This window comes from Chaetodon trifascialis, chromosome 9, assembly GCF_039877785.1.
Source record: "Chaetodon trifascialis isolate fChaTrf1 chromosome 9, fChaTrf1.hap1, whole genome shotgun sequence".
Taxonomy (NCBI): Eukaryota; Metazoa; Chordata; class Actinopteri; order Chaetodontiformes; family Chaetodontidae; genus Chaetodon; species Chaetodon trifascialis.
This window is the reverse complement of record NC_092064.1, coordinates 11,507,800-11,532,542: the sequence shown is the minus strand read 5'-3', so window position 1 is coordinate 11,532,542 and position 24,743 is coordinate 11,507,800. Positions and strand designations below refer to the sequence as shown.

The 24,743-nt window shown below is 41.3% G+C and overlaps 1 protein-coding gene across 8 annotated transcripts in view; it reads right to left on the bottom strand.

The window, feature by feature from the left end:
• The window catches only part of kirrel3b (kirre like nephrin family adhesion molecule 3b), a 159,116-nt gene that overhangs the window by 41,492 nt on the left and 92,881 nt on the right, over positions 1–24,743 (bottom strand). For all 8 annotated transcript variants that reach the window (XM_070970032.1, XM_070970028.1, XM_070970029.1 and 5 more), the window contains 3 exons: positions 23,441–23,590; positions 17,449–17,598; positions 5,456–5,613 (listed from right to left, as the gene is read on the bottom strand). In XM_070970032.1, the coding sequence (XP_070826133.1) occupies positions 5,456–5,613; positions 17,449–17,598; positions 23,441–23,590 (458 nt within the window). The remainder of the gene's footprint in view (positions 1–5,455; positions 5,614–17,448; positions 17,599–23,440; positions 23,591–24,743) is intronic.

Here is a 24,743-nt window from a genome sequence, read left to right as displayed (position 1 = left end):
CTGCGCTCTAGTGCATGGCTTGTCATACTCCACAAAGGAAATCAATCTTCTTTTCAGTGCTCATCCTCTGAGCCCTACATTGTGGAAGCCATCTGGAATCGGTTGGTAGCGCTCAGTAGCTCTCACTCTCCCTAAAACGCTCAGGGGAGGGCTCTGGGAGTCTATGTTAACCAGTGCGGGGCAGAACAAAGTCACTGACTAGAACAAATTGCGTGGGCAACAGGGCACAGTGTGGTCAACCACACAGTCAAGATGCATTTCCCTGCCATCTCTTTAAAGGAGGCTCACTGTTGCACTTGCGTTTTTGAAGAAAGCAAGACCTTGCTATAGTAAAGTACATCAAATATTTTCCTAACATAGAAACAGAGCACTATGTTGACCAGAAGGAACTCACAGTGGACTTGCTTTACTGAGCTGATAACTTTGGATTAGCCTCACAAATGTATGGGTTGCTTCACAGATATCTTTGGATTCCTCTAAGCACACCATAAAGCAAGAAAGATATTCACATCACACCTCAACATCTGTGTGACATTTTAGTCTGTGAACCAGTACTTCTCCAGACGTTATGGCTATGAACTTGTGCACAATGGGTTTAAATATGAAACAAAGATTCTAGAAAGGCACAAAAGGTTAGTGGAGGTGTCATGACTGAACCTTAGCCGGGTACTTAGCTGTGTCAAACTGTGGCTCATTGTCCGTGTAGAAACCAGTGGTAATTATGCTGTAAGTTTTATTATATGTGCTCTACTTTCATTTAAGCATACCATATTCTGGATAATATAATTAAAATGTCATTGAACTTGTGAAATCAGACAGCAAGACATTTCAATAGAAGTCTTTTTATCTAACCACTTTATAGTTCAAGTATCTCAAGGTACCTCTTCAGTCGCATTAGAACGTCTTTAGTATTAAACTGAAGATGAACATTTTTTAGAAGATATTAGATATTATACATGCCATACATGTTTGTGTGAAGTGCATTTGTATGGGAGGAGGCGTGTGATGAAATTCATAGTTGTGCGTGAGTCACTTCTAAAGCAGAACGCATTAGCTGTCAGACGCGGGATATGTCAATGTAATATCCTTCCTGACACAATCAGGATTGTTTCCCTCGTCGCTCTGGACCTGTCTGAAGTCATTAATCTTAGAAAGGGGGTTAGCTGGCTGCTGCATTGAATTCAACACCATGCCACATTACAAATTGATAAATTTTCATATCACTGCCTGGAGCCTATGTGAAGAATACTTTTAACCATGCTGGGAGAGGAGTGGCAAAAGCAAGAAGATTGAGACGGAAAGGGCTGCTTTCCTCCTGTATATTCAAAGCTGTATCAGTTGATTTCTGACCACTAGAGGGTAAAGGAGACGAAGAAACACACAACAATAAGCCAACCTATCGCTTATCTAGTTGATGAATGTGTTGAACAGTAACAAGGACGCTGTCTTTTTGGCAAGCGGTTGTATTCAGGTCTAATATTTGCTGGCTTTTTGCTTTGGTTTTGGCTGTGCTTCTTTACATAATCTCTCTGCCATCCACTATACCTTTTATTATTTTATAGGGGTTTACTTATTGTCAGTGTGGCTTTTGTTTTAAGATATATGGTCTTCTTTCTCACAGAACCATCACCACAGCTACACAAGCTCATAGCCTGCAGTAACAATAGTTAACTAAAGCTTGACTTAAAGCTGTAACTGCCATGTTGAGCTTTGACTTAACAAAAAGGTGGCCTGTCAGTAGACCAGCCAGTGGCTTCAAAAAGCCTAGCCATCTGGATGATCTACTGATTAGAAAATAAAAAAAGGCTGACCAAATGGTTTATCTACTAAATAAAACTTGACTTGCCAGCAGCCAGCCTCATTCAGTGACAGCCCTAAACCTCCACTGTGTTTACTTTGAACTGCTGTAGTACTGCCATTTATCTTAATGGTGCCATTAATCCATGTACAACCCTTTAGTTTTTCTTGTGTCTAGCAAAGCAGACTTCTTGAAATCCCTTGAACTAAGGTGATGGTTTACCAAAAACAACAACAACAAACCCTAACCCTAACACTAACAATAATAATTCAAGCTAATATGAATTACCACTAGAAATAACAGGTACCAACATCACACCATATATGTACCATATTCTATGAGCTCTTATGAATATTAAGTATATAGTGTATAAAGTTTATAGACAGAGCAGATAGTATATACTGAGAGATAGTAAGTAGACTGTATAGTATACCATCAGACTAATTAAAAAAGAAAGAAAGAAATATTCTTCAGGATTAACTTCATCAACTTCATCACCTTCATCACATTCCTACATTCTACACATCAAAACACAGGTTTGCGTGGTGTAACTGAAATGTCTTCAGTCCAATAAATCCCTGCAAATTGGTCAGGTTCATAGACAGAATTAAGACATACCTTTTATTCATCATTTAAGTGTATTTCATTCAAACCCTCAAGTCATCTAAAACATTAAGTCAGAAATGAAATGACCCACTGAGACCTGGCAGGCATGCAGGCAAAGCCTTGACTGTGTCAGTAAGAGAGAAAAGAAGCCTCCCGGGCATGGTGCTGGATTTAGCGAGTAAGCAAAAGCTAACATTTTATACATCGTTAATATTCTGCAAATCCATCCAGCACGCCTTTGATTTGATACCTAATGTATCTCTGGCTTGTATTCAGTCAGCCATTTTTAATTCTGGACCACACGTTTTGTTTTTTCTCACTAAAATAGTTGATTGCTTTAACATTGTACTATATATTTCTGATGAAGTGACAATATACTCATTTTTATCACGGTCACTCAGGTCATATCAGAATCTTTTGTTTAACTTAACTCACTTCTCACTCCAAAAAGATCATATCAAACGTTGTTCAAAGTAATTAATTGAAGGGACCTTTATTTCAGATCCCACCTTTGGTTTAAAAAAACATAAGGTTAATTACCTCGCCAAAATCTTTTGAGATCTTTTAAAACTGGCACAATGAATTACATTCATGTTGAAAATAAAGAGTCCTTTGACTTCATATTCCCCTTAACGGCTGGGAAATCTACACCTGTCTCATAATGAAAAAATAGCTGATGTGTTTAATGCCCACTCAAATTTTAATTGGTTACTTTGTTTGTAAGCATTTTCCCACCCTATTACTCAGTGAGTGTGATGATTAAAATGCAATAAAGTGTTCTAATTACACACATACACAAACACACACACACACACACACACACACACACACACACACACACACACACACAAAAAAAAAAAACCTGATGAAGGATGGTAGACAAATAATGAAACTGAGAGGCAAAAAAAGACCTTGAACACTTGTAGGAGAGAAGGGAGAGACAAGTGGGAAAAACCAGGACTGGCAAACGGTACTTTTTTCCTCCTGAAAATGATTTCCATCAGCAGTAGCAGCTTCATGTAAACTTCAGCAATTTTACTGATATTAAACAGTAACACAATTTTACCGCAAAGCTGAGAGGGTATACAATACAAAAAGCACTATTCCGCTCTTGCCAGAAAGAACAGCTCATAAAAATGTCATTATTATTTTTTTAAACCTCTAAACACCGAGATAAGTTCAGACTCCTGCTCACCTCTCAGCTTGCCACCTGAGCATTCAGGAAAATATGTAACGCATCTGGGAGGGGAATGCTTCATGTTTTTCAAATGACTTGTTGTACCATTCTGGTGCTAAAGTATCACAGAGAAAGCGTGCACACCTCCGAACCACAGCTCAGACGTGGAGGCTGCACATTACAAACAGCCCTTTGCTGTTGCTGAGCAGCTCCACTGGAGCAGATGGGACACGAGTGGTTGAGGGAAGGGAGAACATTATTCATTCATTTCCTCTGCCCACATTTTCACAGCTAGTCTTGATATTTGAACCGTTCACCTTACTGTGACAAGCCTCTGCCACTTAATTATCAGGGGTGCCCCCTCCATAACATACTACAGTTCTGTTTTTTTTTTTTTTTTCATTTTCTTTTTTGAAAGCTTTCCCCATGAATGATAAGCAGTGCATCAACCCAGTGACTCCTTTATGGTAAAACCAGCACATATTTTCCCTAAGTGATAGCTTTAATCATACACTTTCTCTTTAACCACTGGTCCAGTAAATAGTTTTCTAAGAGGTCATAGAGATGAGGTTTTGGAGGCCTTAGTGGGAAATTATCATTGGGTCAGAACTGTCATTAGATATGACACCATCAGGAAAGCCATTCCTGTGAATCCTCCACCACATCTGCTCACATTAGTCCTCTTCATCTGCCGGATATGAGAAGACCATCAGAGCAGATGATTATGCTTACAAAGTGTCCCCCTATTGCTCTTCGGACCCAAAAAAAGAGCCATCTCCTTTTAATCGAAGCCATTGCTTTTTAATGGTAGGCAATAGAGATAAGAGGGAAAAGGGACATACTTGGGCTCAGTGCAGGCACGTGGGCATCCATCAGCCACCAGCACAGAATGTCCTCATATCAGCCTTCGCTCTGAGAGGAAGTCAAGGCAGGAAGCACACTCTCCGCCCACCATTAGCAAGCAGCACCCCCAGCAATCACTTTATTCAAATCGGCCTGGTGCCGTACCCGAGTCCAATCAATGGCATTTATCTGCTCTTTGAAAAAAGCCGATAATGGGATGAGGCAGCGCAGAGAGCGAGAGGAGGCGGGGGAGGTGTTAGTGCTCTAAAGTGCCTGGTCTCTTTTTGTCCTTTGTTTAAATGGAAATAGAACATGACAGTGTTGATTGCATGCTTAGCCTTAAGGATGAATGTCAGTGTGTCTATGGGGTCAGGTGATCATGCCACCAGACTGGTGTGAACAGTGGCTATTGCGTACCACGGCATCAAAAGCAGGACCACGATCTGTCAGCGAGAATCACTCTTTACTGTGAAAAGGTTCAGGCACATTCAGCACAGAACGTGACATGGTGGATTTTAGAACAGGTTGGGAAGATGAAGAGAGACAAATGTCAATGAAGGAGGAGATCAAAACACCAGAGAGAAACGCAAAGTCACTGACAGCTCCATGATCTCGCCATCTGCTTGTCTGGGCTGATTTGCACGCTGGGGAAAAAAGGCCAGCCATCTTTTTGTAATCAAAACACAACCTGGATTTTCAAGGGATTTCATTTCACACAGCAGTCTGGATGCCGAGGCAAATGCCCACCAATGATTCAGACGGCCCTTCAGAAACATCTCATGGATGTTTTGCACTTTTGCAGTAATTCTTCATAGCAAAGCAAGACATGCACAAATGGAAAGTAACAGTTTTTTCATTCCCTATGTGAGACTACTTTCATGAAAAAAACAACAACAACAAAAAAAGAAAAACATAAAAATTGGTCTCGAGAATGAAAGCATAGCCACCATGCAACCCTGACCCATCATTCCGCCCCCACCATGTCCCCAGCCGGTCTGCAAACCTGGTATGACACACACCTCTATGCTTACCTTGGAGTACATGGCCCCATTAAGGACCTCTCCATTGCGGATCCAGATGATTGAGGCGGCTGGCTTGGCGTTGTCAGCATGGCAGGTCAGATTGAGTGGGTCACCAGCCCTTAGGCTCACCACCGGCCCTCCGCTGATGACTGGGTCCTCGGGGGGAACTATTGATACAGAGAGAGAAACAGTGGGAATTAGTCATACAGCTATTATATTATAATGAATGGGTTGCATATTATCAGGAAACCAGTATGAACTGTGCAATTCACATTAAAATCAGAACTATTAGTAAAGAGTTAGATGTCTAATTATGTTATCATTCAATACATAATATGTTATTTTTGCTGAATGCAGAAGAGGGCCGTACTGGCATGTTATGACTTCACTGTTTTTGTTTTTACTTTTGATTAGTAGTCCAACATATTGCCTTTCTACTACCTTATAGCCACAATAACAATAACAAGAACTTGACTGCATGGTGCTTAACTTCATCAGTCAATTCAGTCAATTCCCAAATAATGGGAGTGCTTATAATGTCAACAAGGGACACATATTTGGTTTATTGTACACAAACGATTTTTCTTTAGAAAATTGAAGCCATATCCATGGTTACTCATTCAGAGCAGCTAATGACTTCACAGTGAGAAATAGATGTATCCTGTACTTGAACAAAAACTAACAGCAGCTTTATGCAAGCCTCACTCTCTAAATAACACCACCACCAACAATCAAAGCACATGTGATTTGCCTACTCACATACAATAAACACATATATGTCACCAGTAAATGCTATTCAGTCTATATATAGGCCCTTCAAAAATATAGATATATATTTATTCACCCTATTTCTCCCTCACTCAGCTTTGACAAACATAACAGAGAAGAAAGCATCCAAACAGTGCTTTACATGCCTGCAGATGGCACTGATCAAAGTCCTTTTCCTGTTTTACCCATGAGCTGATATGTTTGTTTTGGATTTCCCCCCCCTTTTTTATAACTGAAACTGCAGTGAATTATTGATTGACCTGAGTGCTCATTACAATGCAGATCTGGGGCAAGATGAAATCAAAGGCTGCAGGCAGCTGCCATATTCCCCTGCAAAAGCATTATGATTGGAGGGAAGGTTGTTATGGGCTAGATTTATGCTGTCAAACAGCACTGAGATGAAAAGAGAGAAGATGTAATTTAGGATACTGTTTTGTACATTTAATGACAATAAGTATAAAAGGGCTCTTTTATGACAGACATAAATTAGAGTGTGGTGCTGGAAAAGACTGCATACAGTATTATGTGTTGCTCATTCTTCAATGAAATGACTGATTTTGCTATCACTTTATTTAACTCATTTGAGTTTTTAGTTTCGGTAAATGTTTTCAAAGTGATCAAACAGAACATCTAGTTTGAGTTCAGACCTGATAACTGCATTTACTTTAGATTTTCATTAAATCAGATCGTGATTTTGATATCATTTCAATACTATTTGATTTGCAGCATCCCGCAGAGCAAGTGGAGCGGCACATTGAGACTGGTCATCCACAGTAACATCACACTGCAGCTCGTTGTCACAGACAAGCTCATCTTTGATTAGTTCATGGGGGTGGTGCTTTGGTCTTTTGCTCTTATGACTAATGCCTTTGCATTACAAAAGGTCATTGACTGAGAAACATGGAAACTGCGGTCCAAATGATCAGACAACATGCCCATCAGTACTGCACAGTTATAATGAGTAAGGGCTGAATCAGACCAGTGTGAGAACAGTAAAGTCTGGACTCTGACTAGACCAGACTAATAACTCTGACCAACTGGACCCGTAAATCTGCTATTTCAAAGGCAATTCCCACTCACTAGTTCCTATTGTGCATTTGAGTTTGACATGCAGCGTTAATTCTGGCTGGCTCCTTTTCATCTGGTCTTCATTAATATGCGGAGGGTTGGGAGAGGTAGAGGAATCTCAGGTCAGCACCAGCAGATCAGACAACTGAGTGCTGATCTAGGCGAGTAAGAAAGAATCTTTGTGAGAATGTGGTCACCTCCTGGTCCTTTATCAGCAATTGGAAATGAGGTCAGGAGGATTACATTAGTTTATTCTTATGCTAATAATAGAGCGAGTGCATGGTATGCAAATGAGAAAGGGAGCATGTAAAAAGCACCATGACTCTCAAACAGCTCTCCCGTTTGTCATTAAAGAAAACAAACGAAATGTGAGGCTCAGTGATAGCACTGTGACAGCTGATTGCAAAGATCCAGTGTTCTTGACGTACTGTTAATGCTCTCTTGCACACTTGACTGCAGCGTTAATTGAATGCAAGCATGAGGCAGCCATAACAGGTTTTTTGTGGAGAAGGGGAGATTAGAAAGGAAAGTCTGACGGTATGTGACTGATAGGATTCAGACTCACTGCACATCCAACTGAGGTGATTTTTGTGTTATTACATACAAGTGTTCAAAACTCCAGAGAGGCTTTTGATGCTCTTTCTAAGAAGAAACAGTCCCTCTATACACATAATAACACATGCCAGTGTCTATGAATAGGTACTACAGGGTCAGAAGGTGTCACCGCTAATGAACAAGGTTCTACCCTCGAGACTGTTTGTTACTGTGTGTCTCCCTTTGACCTTTAATGGTCTCACTTGTCTACTATTATTCAGCCATATTTTCTATTAAGGGATGTCAGAGTGTACAGTGCAAGAAGAGTTCATGAGTTTGTGCATAGTTGTGGAACTACATGGGAGAGAGGAGGTCACAGGTAGACCAAACAGAGTACTTCTACACTTTCGGGTCATGTCCCCCTGCAGGGCTGCCTGCCAGCAAGACACTGAGGGTGAATGGTGAACAGACAAGGAGAAGAAGGACATGGCTGACTGCCTCCATCCTAGAGCCATACCTTTGTATCTGTCCATCCTCCATTGTGTTTGATGTCTTACTGGATGCAGAGAGTACCACTGAGGAGACTGTGTTTGTGACAGCCTGGACAGAAATTGTTTTATCTTAAACTAGCACATGAGCAAGGTTCTCACCTTGTGTTCCTTTGGTACCTTTTTGAAATCACCACCACCAAAATTAGCATGGAAAAAGCCTCTGCACCAAAGACAGCTAGACGTGATTACACAATAGTCATGTAATAGAGGAAACATCTGTGCTCTTTTTCTTGGCAGGCGAACGTCTTTATGTCTGGGAAGAACTGACTAATAACCCTACATCAATTGAAGACAAATGAATGATGAGGAAAAATTAATTTAAATAGATATTTGGGTCTTTCTCTTCATCTGAGATCTTGCACTGATCCTCCCTTATGACTGCCAGGTCTGACAGTTATACAGAGGCCAAGCCTTGAACTTGAATCAGCCATCATCATTACTGGGCTGTTTGCAAACTCGGCAGTCCCTAATGGTTCTAAATTAGCTCTTTACTGCAGCCATTCGATGGACTTGGCATAAGTAGTGTGGTCAGTGGTACAGATTGATCGCTCCTCTTTAATTACAGGGCTGACTCACTGCAAACTCTGCTCCACTCGCCACTTTTTTCTTGGGGTTAATAATGCAATCCCTTTCAACGCCTTCACAAATTTGCATGCTCCTGTGTGCGCATACTGTACGCATGAACACTGTCTGCATGTGTACTCACAGACAGACAGAGTTTCAGGTTTCATATATCAAAGGTAACTGATTGCACATCAGCCATTTTTTGCATCTCTGTCATAATCAAAGATGTTAGTCATGGGGTTGCAGCGAAAGACTTCGAAATAGTTGCAAAATACAGATAGCTCATTATTTTGGTCATTTGAAAAAAAAATGTTGTGGTTACTTTGACCATGGCTTCATGAGATCATAGATATCATGGTGAGTTATAAGCTCCAAGCAGTCTACTTCTTCTTCTTTTTTGTTTGAAGGCGGAATCCAATTAAATTTACCTATCCTAGTTCCCGAGTTATTCCACTATTTTGTTTGAAGGCTGCTAAAATTTTATGGAGGTCCATCACCTCAACCAGTCTGAAATAAGACTTTAAATTCATTAATGTATTTCTCCAAATCTACCAATGCTACATACAGTATATCTGACTGTAAACCCCACCTTGAACACCTCAATCAAAGAGAAAAAAAAAGACTGTGATGTCAGACAGCCTGGACTTCAGTGAGATCATTTAGTTTTACTGCATAATCAAAGATATCCATAAATGGGACCAAGGCATATTGATGTGTAATTAACTCAACAGTGCAATGCAGTAAGTCTGTCACCTCCAAGAGGAGCCTAAATAAACCCTGGGGGTCATAAAGCTGCCTTTTGTCCCATGATGCATATGAACCCTCCAAACATCGAACATAAAATTCCCCAAACACAAAGCATAAAACTTGAATTTACGTGAGGGGAAGCTCATAATGTGTGCTGGAGTTGGCCGGGAAGTCCTATTCAGTCTGGTAACAACTGGTTTTGCTGATGGTGGACCTGCTGGGTTTTCCAGGCCAAACCAATACTGCGGGAACTTCTCCAAAAGCAACCAATGAAATCCTGCGAGCGCCAAGGCTTTCCAGGAGCGTGAGCAACAGAGAAAAAGCAATTTGGAGGCGAATGAATGAGGGAGGGCTCCTCACAAGGAAGCTGGATGGTGTAGGGTGGGGGGGTGGGGTGGGGGTGGGGGGCTGGTAATGTGCAGTTGCTGTAGCGCTGTGCTTCAGCAGACGTGTCCTGAACAACAATGAGCTTCCTGACTTGCCTGTCTATTTCAGAGGAATGCTTGCACGGGCCGCCTGTCACCCCATTGCGACAGCTTGCAGAGTTTGTGATAGATAGATCAGGAAAAAAAGAAGACAAAAAGGATAGGAGAGGAATACCCAGCACAGGTGGATACAAGAAACATGCGTGGCTCACTGGCCCATATCACCGTCCGTCTTCAAGTGCTGTCATTGTACATCTGTTTGAAAGCCAGAAGATCCTCAGCCATGTGGGCACACATGCACACACAAGATGAGAGAAAGAGCATGAATGAAAAGGAGAGTGAGAGAAATACACAAATGCATTTTACCATAACAAACAGGATGACAGATAGCAATCACAAACAGCATGGCGGACGGTGCCAAATGTACACAGCAAGTAAAAAAAAGGAGAGCACTGATTTGGTACCACACAGTAAAGAATAATAGAACAGGAGGGCAAATATTGGATAGAAGAAGTAAGTGGTGGGAGAAAGGAAGCTGGAGGAAGGAAACTGATGCAAATGAATGGAATAGGGGACAAACAAGAAAGGGTTCTAAGGCTGAGGTCTGTTGGTAGCGTTGGTGTCATGACCTATCAAATGAGCAGTGCCAAATAAAAAGGAGGGAAGGAAAGATGAAGATGAGGAGTGTGGAGATGCCAGAGCTGTCAGAGACGTGCAGAGCCTGCTCCTCCACAGCACAGCCATGTGCAGCCCCAGAGGCTTGTCTCCACAGATTGGGAGGGTGCTGACATCGCTGCTCACCACCCGGCTATATAGCTATGTGTGTATGTGTGTGTGAGTTTGAGGGTGGGAGGCAGCGAGATTGGAATTCAGGTTCAATAATCACAGTTAAATCTAAAAAAAAAGTGCGGTTATTTCAAGGTTCTGCCAATTATTAGCCCCCATAGTTTTTAGTTTTTCTTCGTGCCAATCATTAAGTTTGCTTACAACAATTACACTTAGCAGAAGCAAACCTATTTACTATGTAGTGTGAATTCAAATCAGCTCAGCACCTGTACACAGTTGGTACTGTTGTTTTGCAGAGCACAGATGTATTCGTGTCATCTCTCCTCCTTCTGTTGAAATGCAGAGTGAAAAAAAACAAAAAAAAAACATCCTACATACAGTCTGTCTGCCATAATCACACACCTGTTCGCACCCTATCTGATATCATAGATGTAGTTATCATTCCAGCTCGTGTTTCAGACAAAATGGCAGGGAAGGCAGTGTAATATAAACACTACAGTCATTTTCTCTCAGAATGACTGCCGTTTAGGACATCTTATCTTTCCTTACTTCAACTGAAATACTTGCCTTGACCTAAATTAACTTTTGTAAGAGACAAATTAGTTACTTACACAGGAGGCTCAAAAGCTTTTTGTTTCACTTCCACTTTTGGACCGCTGTAAATTTTTGTCTCAGAATTTGGCTTGCACACAACTCAAGAGGATACAACTCATTGCTATTACGTCAAATTATAGAACAGAGAAAATAAAATCACATGCGCATCTGAACATACAAAGCATTTAAGCACAAAGATCTTGTTCCTCGTCTAAAGGCGGGATGAAAGAGCCAACACCACTCGTTAAACAGCAGACTTACAGAAGCTGTATCCCTGCTGAGCTGCCACAGCGCTCTACAGAGGCTACCCTGAGACTCTGCTCACACAAAATACTGCATGGCCCAATAATAATAGAGGAAAATTACTTCTTTGTGTACACTTTTTTTCCAAGAAACAACAACAGCAGCCAAATTGCACTCATTGTTATATAGTCAGGCCAACAGTTGCAAACAATGTCTCTCATTACAGACCCATCGTTGGTCAGCTGTTCCCACTCGCTGTGAACAGTATCACTGACTGAATTAGCACTGAAGCTGCTCACACACTCTCAGTTGGGAACAGGGCTAACACCACGGACAGCGGTTATGACAAAACAGACATTCATGGACTGTGTGGGACGCCATCCATATCTTGTTTTCAGTATTAAAAGTTCCTCAGTAGCATTTTTTTTACCCTGCCCTCAAAATTCACCTCCATTACCAGATGGATGGTAGTGTGATCCTTGAGAACTAATGAATTCAGACTTATCCACAGAAACGGCTGATTCAGCTCTGGCAGTTGGAAACAACAATAACAAAAGATACCCTTGGGCTTTTGTGTACATGAATATTGTTGCCAAAGCACTGGTCCAAAACATTAACAATGTAGGAAAAGGAAAACAAATATCTTGCACACAATGGCTCCTTCAAATGGCACGTCATCAATTATGTTTGTCAGAAGACAAGCGTCACACTGCGTTTATGAATGCCTGCCATCAAAAAGGATCTCGTGGAAGGCCTTTAAAGTTTCACCTCGTGCAACAACTCTATGTACGTTTCATTTGAACAGTTAAATCAACCACATATGGGTTCAGATGGAAAGCTAACAAGGTAGCATGCTGGAAGGACTCGTCTCACAGCAGCAATAACATAAATGAAGAAAACAAAAGAGAGAATCTATTACTGCACTCTCACATGACACTGCAGGCGTTAATAACTGTTCTCAGTTCTCCCTTTTGGGTTGCGTGTCTATGTCCTTTGAACATTGCAATGATTAAACGTTAACATAGCACATTGCAATTTAAAAGCACCTGGCTTGTATATTGTACGCTGTTTGTTACATGCTAGCCTTGCATCAAAAGTAAAACACAGTTGGATGCCTCAGAGGACTACTCTATATTTTAATATGGTCTTTCATGCTTTTAGGTTGCGTGCAATGGTTCAATCAGATGATGACAATTACCTTTAAGCAACAGCTGAGTAAGATTTTAAGAAATCACCAGTCACTGGTTAAAGCAGGCGTCTCAAACTCATTCCACAAAGGGCCGTGTGGCTGCAGGTTTTTCCTCCAACCAATCAAGAGCATGCAGACTGACCAAAAAAAAAGAAAACCTTCAGCCACTCGGCCCTTTGTGGAATGAGTTTGAGACCTGTGGGTTAAAGGAACTGGAAACTTAGTTGGTTTAAATAGGAACAAGTTGTTTCTGTGTCAAGTGCACAATAAAGACTATAACAAGTTGGAATTAACAGACATGCTGTTTTAGCAAAGCTGTTGTGAAACTTTCAGAGGATTCGTCTGGGGTTAGCACTACTGGAACTGGATCACAGAAAATGAGCTGAACATAAGATGGACGGAAAAATCACAGTTTAAACCTGTTCAATCGAACCACTAAGTAGACTGCAGAGAGAGCCCAAAGAAAAATAGGTTGCCAAAATATTTAGAGCCCAGCGCTGTTGTGGTTCAGTATTGATCTAAGGTCACTTTTGATTTTCTGGACTGGAAAGTAAATTCAAAATTGAAGGGTATTTGAAGGAAACAATAGTTACAACAGTATTTCCTCTATCATGCAACACTGTGGGAACATTGACTAAGTGAAAGTTTTAATCATTTAATTCTTTTTCTTTTAGGGATAAAGCAATTTCAAATGTAAGTAATATATTTGGTGCCTGAATTGCCCTGTTGTTATCCTAAGATATCCATTATAGGAGGAAAGAGGAGAAACATCAACATAACAGGTGTTTCCGAACTGAACAGTAGTGTACACTATAGTAAATGTCTATGGAATTACAGCTCTGTTTTCTCTTTATTTACATTGAAGTGAAATATTTTTTCCTAATGAAGTGTCAAACTTCGTAACCCCTCTTTACTTGCTTTAAGTAAGGTTAACCTCTTAAAGTATTTCCCAACTTCTCCCTGACTGACTACTAGTCTGCAGTATGACCTCTGTAACCCAGCGCTGGGCAGAGTTGAAACACAGAGGTAAATAATTAGGAAATGTTTGTCAAAAATGCATCTGAAGTAAACCACGCTGATCACCCTTCTTGCCCTTGCCACAGTTTGAAAGGCAACACTATGTCATATCATTTGCAGCCTTGTAATTAGGGGAAAAAAAGGAATATTCTCTATGCTAAAAGTATCAGGATATAGTGACAAGAACTGCAGGACCTACTGTGTTCAGCCCAAAGTTTATGTGAGAAAACCTGCACGAAAACAGCAGTGATAGCAGTTCGACTCTGATTGATGACTTGAAAACGAAAGCAATAGTGAGGAGTCATCTCAGCCGCCTCCTTATCTTCGGAGTTTATCTCCAGTAAATACCTGAAGAGCATTTTTAAAACTTCAATTAACAGAGATTACATGGATGCACAGCATGCGCATCAACTGTGTATCCTTTTAATGCAGTATTTTAAATTAAGAGGATTCAGTAATAAAATAAAGCCTCTGCATTAACCAGGAACGATGAGTCATGCAGAAAAAAAGGACAAAGTGAGACAGAGGATGATAGAGAGAGAGAGAGAGAGAGAGAGAGAGAGAGAGAGAGAGAGAGAGAGAGAGAGAGAGAGAGACACAAAAATATGTAAGACAAAGAACTATGAAATGACAATTTATTAAAATGTCAGCGATGAGTCAAAAAATGGCACCACTTTCCGTGATGGCATTATGACATGATGATTTCCCCAAAAAACCACAACACCTTGAAGTAATCATTCAGCCAAAGACCTTAATCAAACAATGGTGCTCCTGGTTTCCTTTGTTCTAGTGGTCCCCAACCTAAGGTAGAAAGATTAGAGCAAAGGTCTGGAGCAGTGCCAACTTGCTGCAAGGGACATAATTAGCCTCAGGGGTCCTTTTTGGACCTGAAACCTTCCATTCTTTCCCTTCATGACTAATTCACAAGACCTTGATTCTCTTTTGGCATCTGAGCCTGCAAGCCGTGCACACGCTTGGATGAGTAGTTCACCATCCATTTTGTCCTCTGAGATTTTTGATAAAGGAACTTCATTACTGTTTATAAATGCTGACGTGTGCACTCTGGCACCTGAAGTATCGGCTGAAATGAATGGAAGTAAAACAAACGTTTCGCTATTTGTTCCACATATTCTTACACATGGGCAGTTCAGGAGAGGTCTCATGAGAACTGTTTGGCTTTCAAGGACAAACTCAGCAAATCATTAAGAAGAGAGGCAGACAAACAGAAAACACACTGCACAGTTTTCACTCTTTGGCAGTGATAAAGGTCTTTCTTTATGTGTTGGTAAATATTTATGTTATGTTACTTCCGAGTCTATCAAAGTCAAGAGGAAAGAAGTTCCTCTGATATGGCACATGGAGGAGTTTGGGCTGATATTGAGTTATGAAAGATGGAGGGGGGAGTTTTAGATTTATTCTGCTGTCAGCTTGGAGAAGGGAGGCTGCGTGTGAGCGTATGCACTAGTGTGTGTGTGTTTGCATATTGTGTATATGCACATGCCTTGGTGTGTGTGCGTGCGTGCATAGGTGTGTGGTGCCGTAGCTGTCTTCTAAGTCGATAGACACACTCTGTCACCACTGGCAAGTAATTGACAGCTTGGAGTTTGCAGTGACACAGGCCTTGCATATATTTCCTCCATTACCTTGTGTGTATGTCAGCCTGGAGTTCTCCCTGGCAGTGCATTCAGGAGTCAGCTAGCTCGGCAGGGGATTAAACAAACACCTTCTATTCGGGCTTATGGGGAGGAATGATAAACTCTCTCACCCCCATCAGCCAAATAGGTAATAAAGGCTTCCCCGTTCTCATTGCTGATTAGTTGTTTAAATACAGTAGGGCTAACGACTGCACTCTCTGCCGCTGTACGTTGCTTGCAGTCCAAAGTCAAGAATTTCCAAATAATTTGTTTCTTTGTTTTAATTACTCTGAGTAGTCAGTGTAGGTTTGCCAAATCAGGAAAGCACAGTGTTAAGGGGATTAAAAAAAAAAGAAAAAGAAAAAGAGACAAGAATTATTTGCATTCGCTGTGTGTGGCAGCTGTTCACTCCTACATAGGGCTGTTTTCGAATGAAATGGCATTTTCATATTTATGAAAAATCCCAAGGATACTGAGAAGGCTAGAGAAATTGCCAGTTTCAAGCCTAAAATGCCCTGAATTGAATATAGTTTAATGGCTGAATTGATCAAATCTGTTGTCAGTGACCTTGTTACACTGTAAGGACACGCATTCAGAATCGTCAGTGACTCTTCCTGGCCTCCTTGACACTGTAATTAAATTTTTCTGTGAAAAGCATGATGTCAGAGCGGCTAAACTTTTGGGAGATTTGAAAACGTAGAGAAAGAACAGTAGTAGATGGCAGGAAAGTGCAGTCGCAACAGACGTTTTTAGCTCTCTGTGGAAGTATCCATAATTATTCACTCATATCCATTTGCAGGGGGCTCGGCAGCCAGAGAAACGTTATGCCGCAATTTGTCTTCCCCTCTCTCTTTTCTCCTGCTGCCGTCTCCACTACAAATCGTTAGTTTCACTTTTCATTAGGTTGGATCAATAAGGCGGATCAGTCGCTCGTGGCGAGGATACTGCGTGGCAGACACCCCCCCCCCAACTCTTTTTTCTCCTCCTTCCTTTTCGCATGTTCCCTCTTGCTCTGTCATTGACTAGCGCTATCTATCCATCAGTCTTCCATCGAGGGAGGTTGTGAGAGGCAGGGGACAGGAAGCAGCGGGAAGCCTGAAGGGCCCAAGAAAGAGACGTGAGCCAGCGATTGCACTCGTGCGACTCAATAAGGCAGAAATGGCAACGCTGAATGATAACCCAATAAAGTTTAATTATGAACCAGTAACCTCTCAAGCTTACAGTAATAATGAAAATGGAGGCTGCATGCAGGGGAAGGAAATTAAAGTGGAAATGTAAGGGTCGGAAAAAGTTTAGTCATATTGACACTGTCTGCCAAATGGGAAACATTAGCATTGATTTAATTCCTTTCTGATGGTTTTAATACAAAATATGTCTTTTGTTCTCAGGATTTATGTGGATATGTTTTGAGTAAGACTGCTAATATCTGTTATTGTGTGTGTGTGTGTGTATTTTCTGTGTTATTGGAAAGTGAACAAGGACAAGTGCAATCTTTTATTGTTGTGAAGCACTTCTGGTAGGGCCCATTGAGCTCTGGCAGCTCTTCTGTCCAGGGTTTAGGCTCAAGAGTGCCGATTTGGGTTGAATATTTGAGATCATGCACATGAGCTAATTTTCCTGTCTCCTCCAGAACACCTGGCCGTTGATCTCGAGATTGTACATACATTTGTTCTAATCAAAGATCAGATATCACACTATAAAGCCAAGTAATGTTGATGTGATTTTGTCATCAAACTACTGTGGAAGGCAAAGGAGGGTGTGAGAAGTCAATGACGCCAGTGGAGCCTTTCCCATGAGTTGCTTTGCACCTCAGTGATTGGAGGTGGTTGGCCAGCATAATGGTGTTGTTTGGAGGGTGTGTGTGTGCTTCATTCATACTCACCCAGTACAGTGAGACGAGCAGGACGGGACCTCATGGCGGCCTGGACAGCCTGGCACTCAAACACTGCATCATCCATCAGCTCGACACGCTGGATTCGCAAATGATGCTCTCCTGAACCGTGGTCACCAATCACCGTGTAACGAGGATAGCCTGCAGTGCAAACACATTTGTTCATTTTAAACACCTTCGAAGTCAAAATACTCCTCATTTGCCAAACGCATGAAGGTAAATTTGTCACTGTAAAAGCTTTGCATACTTTGCATACAAAATGACACACACAAGCTAAATGTACGTACAGTAGAATTATTATCAAGTTGTCAGTGCGCTGATTGGCAAACACACTTTAATCAGTAAACACATGAACAAAAATGTCAGACTTGGGTCCTTTGGAGTATGCAGGACACTGTTAAAAACATTTTACGATGGTGGCATCTGAAGTTTTCTATGAAGTGGTCAGCTGGGGCTGTGTAAGCTCTGAGAGGGATGAGAGGAGGATGTTAGCCAAGCTGACATCAATCATGGACAACCCATCCCACCCCCTGCATGAGACAGTGGGGGGCTTAAGCAGCTCCTTCAGTAACAGACTGCTGCATCCAGTGTGTAAGAAAGAATGCTACCGCAGGTCCTTCATCCCAACTGCTGTCAGACTGTTTAACGTGAGCATCATGTAATGTAGCACTGTGTTGATGCTGTTCTTCTCAATTCTACATCATAAACCCACTTCTGTACTGCACAACTGTTATCAAAGCTAATATCTGCTCATGTTATCCACTTTATTCTCTCTGTGCATTTCTCTCTCCCTGTCAATACACTATTTATTATCCATATTGGCAGCAGTACTTTTATACACTGTATATATTGTGCATATACATAGACCTCGCATTTCTCAAGTGCAATACAATACATGTCATTAGTTAGTCTTCTCATAAGAATATTAGCAAGAGTACTTTTTTATGGCAGTAAGATTTTTATGGCACTATTTTTGTAATTTGTTCTTTTCTGTAGCCTATATGCTTTTTTATTTTGACCTCTTTATGCAACTGTGCTTGCTCTTTGTAATACTTGCTGGCTGTTATGACTGAATTTCCCCAGTGTGGGATCAATAAAATCTATCCACCTAACTACACAATATAGGCTTGGCCAACTGTAATTGAGCTGCTCCAGATCATTCAAATAGGTAGCGGGTGAGGATTATGCATTATAGGTGAGTATAGTTTTTCATTGTTTGTTTTCTAATTTACCCATGCACTGTCATAACGGCTGAAAACATGAATTGTTAAAAAAAAAAAAATGTTTTTACAGCACTTCTGGCAATGTTAATGAGCTGCTGTGGAGGTTGTTGCATTCTGGAGAATGATGTTTCACTGCAACCATAAACAGGAACAGCGAGAGTTTGAGGTGTTTCGGCATTTGCTCTGTCAAATGATTTATAGTTTCATAATAAAAGAAAGCAGAGCAATATCCAAGAGACCTGGGCATTTTACACAAGTCAGATGAGACGGTTTTAAAGATATCCCTTAACTATTATCGGAATATGCATTGAGAGTGTGTTGTGGAGTGCATCCCTCCACCGGGGCAAATAAGCAGGAAGAGGAATGTGTTTGACTGGAAAGCTTTATGGGGTATTTCTCATGCTTTTGGAATTGCTCGTCTCTGAAGATCCTTTTTCTTTCTCTCTCACTCCATCTTTCTCATTAATGGGGATACCGTATGTGGGATGAAATGAAAATGTCTGTTCATGAAAAATACACTCCAAAAAATGCTAAAAATTTACAGCTAAGAATTGCTTTTTTTCCCTCTGCTGGTCCTAAAGTAATTGATCAATGATGAAAGTAGTGGATAAGATTGGAGATTTTTACAGGCCAAGTTTTTAACAAAGCCTTACTCTAACTTTGTGCTTTGAAAAACGAAAACTACAGTCTTCAGATTCACATGCTTGTCATTTTCTTTTCCAATAAATCTATGAGTACCCATCCAACTGTTGGGACTTTACCAATAAATGTTGAGTAGTATAACATTGATTTCTCAGTTTCTCATGTCCACTTCAGAGATCCCCAAACACGTCAGTCTTTCTCTCACTGTAAAGGTTTTACAGACTGGTTACGTGTTTTAGCACCCAAAAGGAACATGATAGACTGGGCAGCCTTATAACAGCTTTTTAAGTCCTCGAATTTGTCTACTGAAAAAACCAACTGTATGCTTAAAGTCCAATCACTGTCTGTTGCTTTATCGAATCCAGTTGCCTTTAATAGCGCATGATGTGGGCCTCATTTTATGCTGGTGGGGTGAGTTATGGCTGATTAAGCGGCCCTCCTACGTGTAGCCTTTAATCTTAAGGGTCTGTACAGTGGGAGGACGAAGGACAAAAGAACACCTAAACATAAACATCATATGTAGCTGGAGAGATAATAAACAATAATAAATGGCAAGCTCACTTAAAAAATGGGAAAAAATGGAAACATGAATAGATGTTTTGCTAGCCACAGAGGTGATAATATGTCTCATTTCTTTGAATTTCACATTATTTGTTACAAAGTGTCCCACACAGAGGGAAAGTAGGACTTTGGTAAAACAGGCTGTAAATGTAACAGGGTTAAAAGAGACCCGATCAGAACTAAAAGCTTCCATTAATAATATTAATAACCATTGCCTGAAAAGGAGCTTTCTGCCTGTTCGTGCTCAGAACGATGCCTAAAATAGAGGACGAACCATTATGTGCACAAGGTCACCCAGGGAACCATTTTGCTTCAATTTTATGTTCATTGATGAGATTCAAAGCAATAATGCCAATGCAGATCACAAGGGTAATGATCATTGCACGTTCTGAATGATGTGACCTTGAGTTGACTCCAGCCCACCATGTGCATGTGTATTGTAGCAACCCCAGAAACTGCATTTGCTTCAAATGCACTTCTGTTTTGCTTGTCTTAATTGTGGCAAGGTATGAGCCGTGTAAATTTCTGTTGCACAAACAGATGATCTGGCCAATTACCTCATCTGCGCCTATGGCAAACTAAGAATAATTTTGCTGTGTGAGGATATGGCTCTGTTCCAGTTTCATCTCTGTGTGTTAGTTGGTTCCAAAGGAAAAATGATTTGCATCTGTGCTGGAGAGAAAGGGTGAGAATCTCAATTCCAAAGAACAGAAAACATACTGTAATGCCTTCTTGCCATCTTATAAGCCCCTTGATTTTGCATTATATCAATATGACTAAAATTATAATGGCACACATGGAGACTGATCACCTATGCACAGGTGATGTGTGCATAAAGGGCCATTGATCTTAGATCTCAGTGAATTTCAAAGACACAATGTGTTACCTAAAGCAAACAATGTAAAATACGCACATTAAGGAGTAATGAATCCATCAGGGGGAAATGGATTTGTCTTGAGGCTGGATCAATGGCGTGCGTGTGTGTGTGTGTGTGTGTGTGTGTGTGTGTGTGTGTGTGTGTGTGTGTGTGTGTGTGTGTGTGTGTGTGTGTGTGTGTGCATATAAGTATACAGACACTTGAGGCGTGGCCTCCTGATTTATAGCATTTACCTACAACATGTTTCACACAGTGTGTCCACCAGGGGATGGAAATGGGTTTGCAGAAGCTGTGAAGAGGTGACCAGTGTTCAATTTACTCTCATGGGAGGAAAGTGACACATGCTTGCTAACTGTTCTCCACTCAAGGACTCATTCTCCTACACCCTCAGTGCATAATATATACAAACACTTCCTTCTCCGTCTCCAATGTGTGCGCACCAGGAGCTTTCACTTATAGCTGCTTTGTCTGTTGTCAGCATCATTGTGCGTAGCAGATACATTCTCTGCCATGCATATTCATGACATTGATTGGTATGTTCTGAGCATTTGTGGGGCTACTTCACTTTTCTTTAATTAGAGTGGAGACGCGTGACACAAAAGGGAATGAACAGGAAATTCAGGGGCAGATAGGAATCATTGGCTTTTGTGCTGTGATTTCTTGCGCTGAATGGTGAAAGAGTTCTCTCAGTTTAATCACCGCTCCTGTGAATGGAAACAGGTCCCAGGCGGAGCTTCACGTTGCAGACGCAGCTTCTTTCTATGAATAGCCAAGCAGACCTATATTATTGAAAAGCTCCATGCAACATTTGATTCGTCGCACTTTTTATGTATACAGCTGCCACTTTCCTTTCATTGTGTACATCTTGCAGTGGATGTACTGCCGCATGCATTACTTGGTTATGTAGGCAGGAGTGATAAAAAGGACAGCTGTGGTGCGCTTTATTTTGAAAAAGTGTCATTCCCCTCAATAGAAGGCACTCAGCCCCTGTCTGTATCATGCTGTTGATTCTACCTATCTTATCCAGACAGGCAGCTATTCCACCCCATACAAAAGCCGGTGCATTTTTAAGAGAGGAAGATCGCTCCAACTCTACATATTGGGCTTGACTGCACAGCCAGATAATAAGAAGAGAATGGTTGCTGGAGAGGGGCAAGGTCAGAATTACTGCATCTTGTCCGTGACTGTTAACCTATTCACAGATGTAGTGTTAAAGGTTGATCTACTGTAGTTCCTTTGTGTGTTGTGACCCCATATTCTCTCAGTTTACTCTGCTCTATTCCTTCCTCTGTCTTGAGCCATTTTTCAAATGAAATTTTGTCTTATTGGCTTGTCTTGTTACATCAATAAAAATAGAGGAGGATAAAACAAACTCTACATCTCTGCTCCACTCTGACCCGAAATAAAATCGTGCTCCTTCCTTCCCTCTTCTCTTTCTCTCTCTCATTCTGTTTCTAGCAATCATAAGTACTCTCCTGGTCTGCCTCCTCCTCCTCCTCCTCCTCCTCCTCCAAAGGAGACTTGAAGACTGCAGGACCATTGTTTACTGCAACCCCTCAGCCTCCCCTGGGTCTGATAAGAACTTGGGGAGGGAATAGGGTGGCTTTACTGGGGCTCTGTCAGCCACTGAGGTTTAATTACAACCACATCAGTGACAGGGAAGGCCTCTCAGAGCATTTGCTAAAGGTCAGAGGGTAGAAGACCCGCAGTCTCAAGTGAAATACATATTTAATCCTTCCTCATCATAAGAGTCTATTGTGTTTTAAAATTGGCTGCAGTGAAATATTTTCTCACTGAAAAATTATTATTTTGCAGTTAATCATGAATTATTTTTGATTTCTCAGTGGTCACACTGAGGTGGTGCGTGAGGCCAATTAGAAAGCTCTAAAATAAAGACCGTGCCCTTATACAGTAATGCATCCTGCTGTGTGCTGAGTGCTTGTGCACAGATTCAAATGGATCTCTGTTTTGGAAGAATTTAATGATCATTTCAGTAAATGATGCAGGCGTACTACACTTTTATGGATTTTCTCATTCAATAGCTCAGTGACTCAAGAGGTTGTAAATGTTTATTTGGAGGAGTGATATGTTTCCTTGGAATTCATCAAAAGTCATGAATACACATAAAGCCTTGATTGGTAAAACAACAGGCTACTAAATGACAGTGCAGTAGTCACTTTTACTTCAAATTAAACAATTAAGGCAATTATACATGAGGTGCAGAGTAATTAGAGGACGCCAGCTACTCTTCAAAAAGCCATTTAGCAGCCTGAAGCACCAGAGAAAGACCAGTGCCACTATTGATTTCACATTTCATTCGGATTTTTTGGGTTTCTCTGCCAAATAAGTGTAAGATTTTTCGGTCTGCATCTAACGCAGAGACAGAAATGAATTTTTGATTCTGTCTGGTGCTGTTGAGTGATATAATTATTGATACTTCACATAACACTTAATGTAATGCTTCTTTTGTAACGCACTATTATGAGACCTCTGTTATCTACCTGTGGAGTGATATATTTGGCAGGATAGAAGGGGAGGATGTTCACATGTGGGGGCTTTAGATGACAAAAAGCAGCTATTTGAACACGGCAGTTATATTAGAGAGTGTTAATTAATAGGGGAAACTGAGGATGATGGAGAAATCCAGGGTGACACGCTCAAGGGTATAAATGTGTCTTACCAGAGAGGTCTCTGCCAACTCCCAGTGCCAGGCCATCTTTTATCCACAGGACAACGCCATGGTAGCCAGGGATAGTGCATGGTAATGTCACAGGCTGGCCTGCAACCACCACCAGGTCCTGTGGCTGCTGGGAAAACATGGCCTCTGCTCCTTAAGAAGAAAAGAAGAAGTGAAAAGGTTAGGTCTGACGCATTTAAGTCATTATGTTTTTTTAATGTAAATAGGAGAAGAGGGCATTGGAAATTCAAGATCAAAGAGCGGAATAAGTATGGTTTTACAAACACCTGCTTTCAATGTGTCAAGCACTGAATGAAGGCAAAATGAAGGGAAGTGCACCATATGCCCATTTCCACCAATTTCACTCAAACCTCTTGTCAAAGTCATGTTGCAAGAACCCTACAGGGTGATATACAAACGTGGCACTTTCTTTTACAATTCGTCATTCGGAGACAAGACACTGTACATGCATCAGAGGTGTCAGTGCTGCACCAGGACTGAAGCACAGGCTAAGAGACAGCCGTCACAGCTCAGCTTGGTTCATTTATGAAGGATGTCACCGTACAGATGGGCTGGGCTCGTACACATTGCAGCAGATCACACGATCTTGTCTGCCAACACTGCTCTAGTGGCATACATTAACTCGAGCTCACACCCATGTATTCCAGCTGCACAGCTGCTATTAGCTGCACTCCTCCACCGCGTGCTCAGGCGGAAAGTGGTGTGCAGTGAACTCCATTAGAGGCAGAGGGTGTGTTAATGGGGAGGGGTATGGCGGCAAGGGGGGGGTTAGGTTTTTGGATCAGAGTGGAGGATGCAGAGTGGTACTGATGTGTAGTTAGAAACACTGACAAGCTGCCTATCAGCTAAAGCCTACAGGCGCACGCACACACACATACGCACGCACACACACACACACACACACACACACACACACACACACACACACACACACACACACACACACACACACACAGAGACATGCATTCATACAGACACAGTCGGATTTGGGAGCACGAATCGCAGCAAAGGTTTAAAAGTGTCACTACCGCTCTCATACTTCACTGAGACAGTTTTGTTCGCAGCTATTTCTTATTTTGAAACTTGCAAGTTCAGTTGCTTGGATCAGAACATCTACCTTTCACTCAAACAACTTAATATCCTTCTTTCTCTTTTGTGCCTGTGCAGCACATACACAGGCAGGCATACAAACATGTAGGGCAGACACACTTTTTTTTTTTTTTTTTCATTTAATCATATACAAACCTGATAAGAAAAGAAGCTTCAGTAGTGAATCACAAAAATA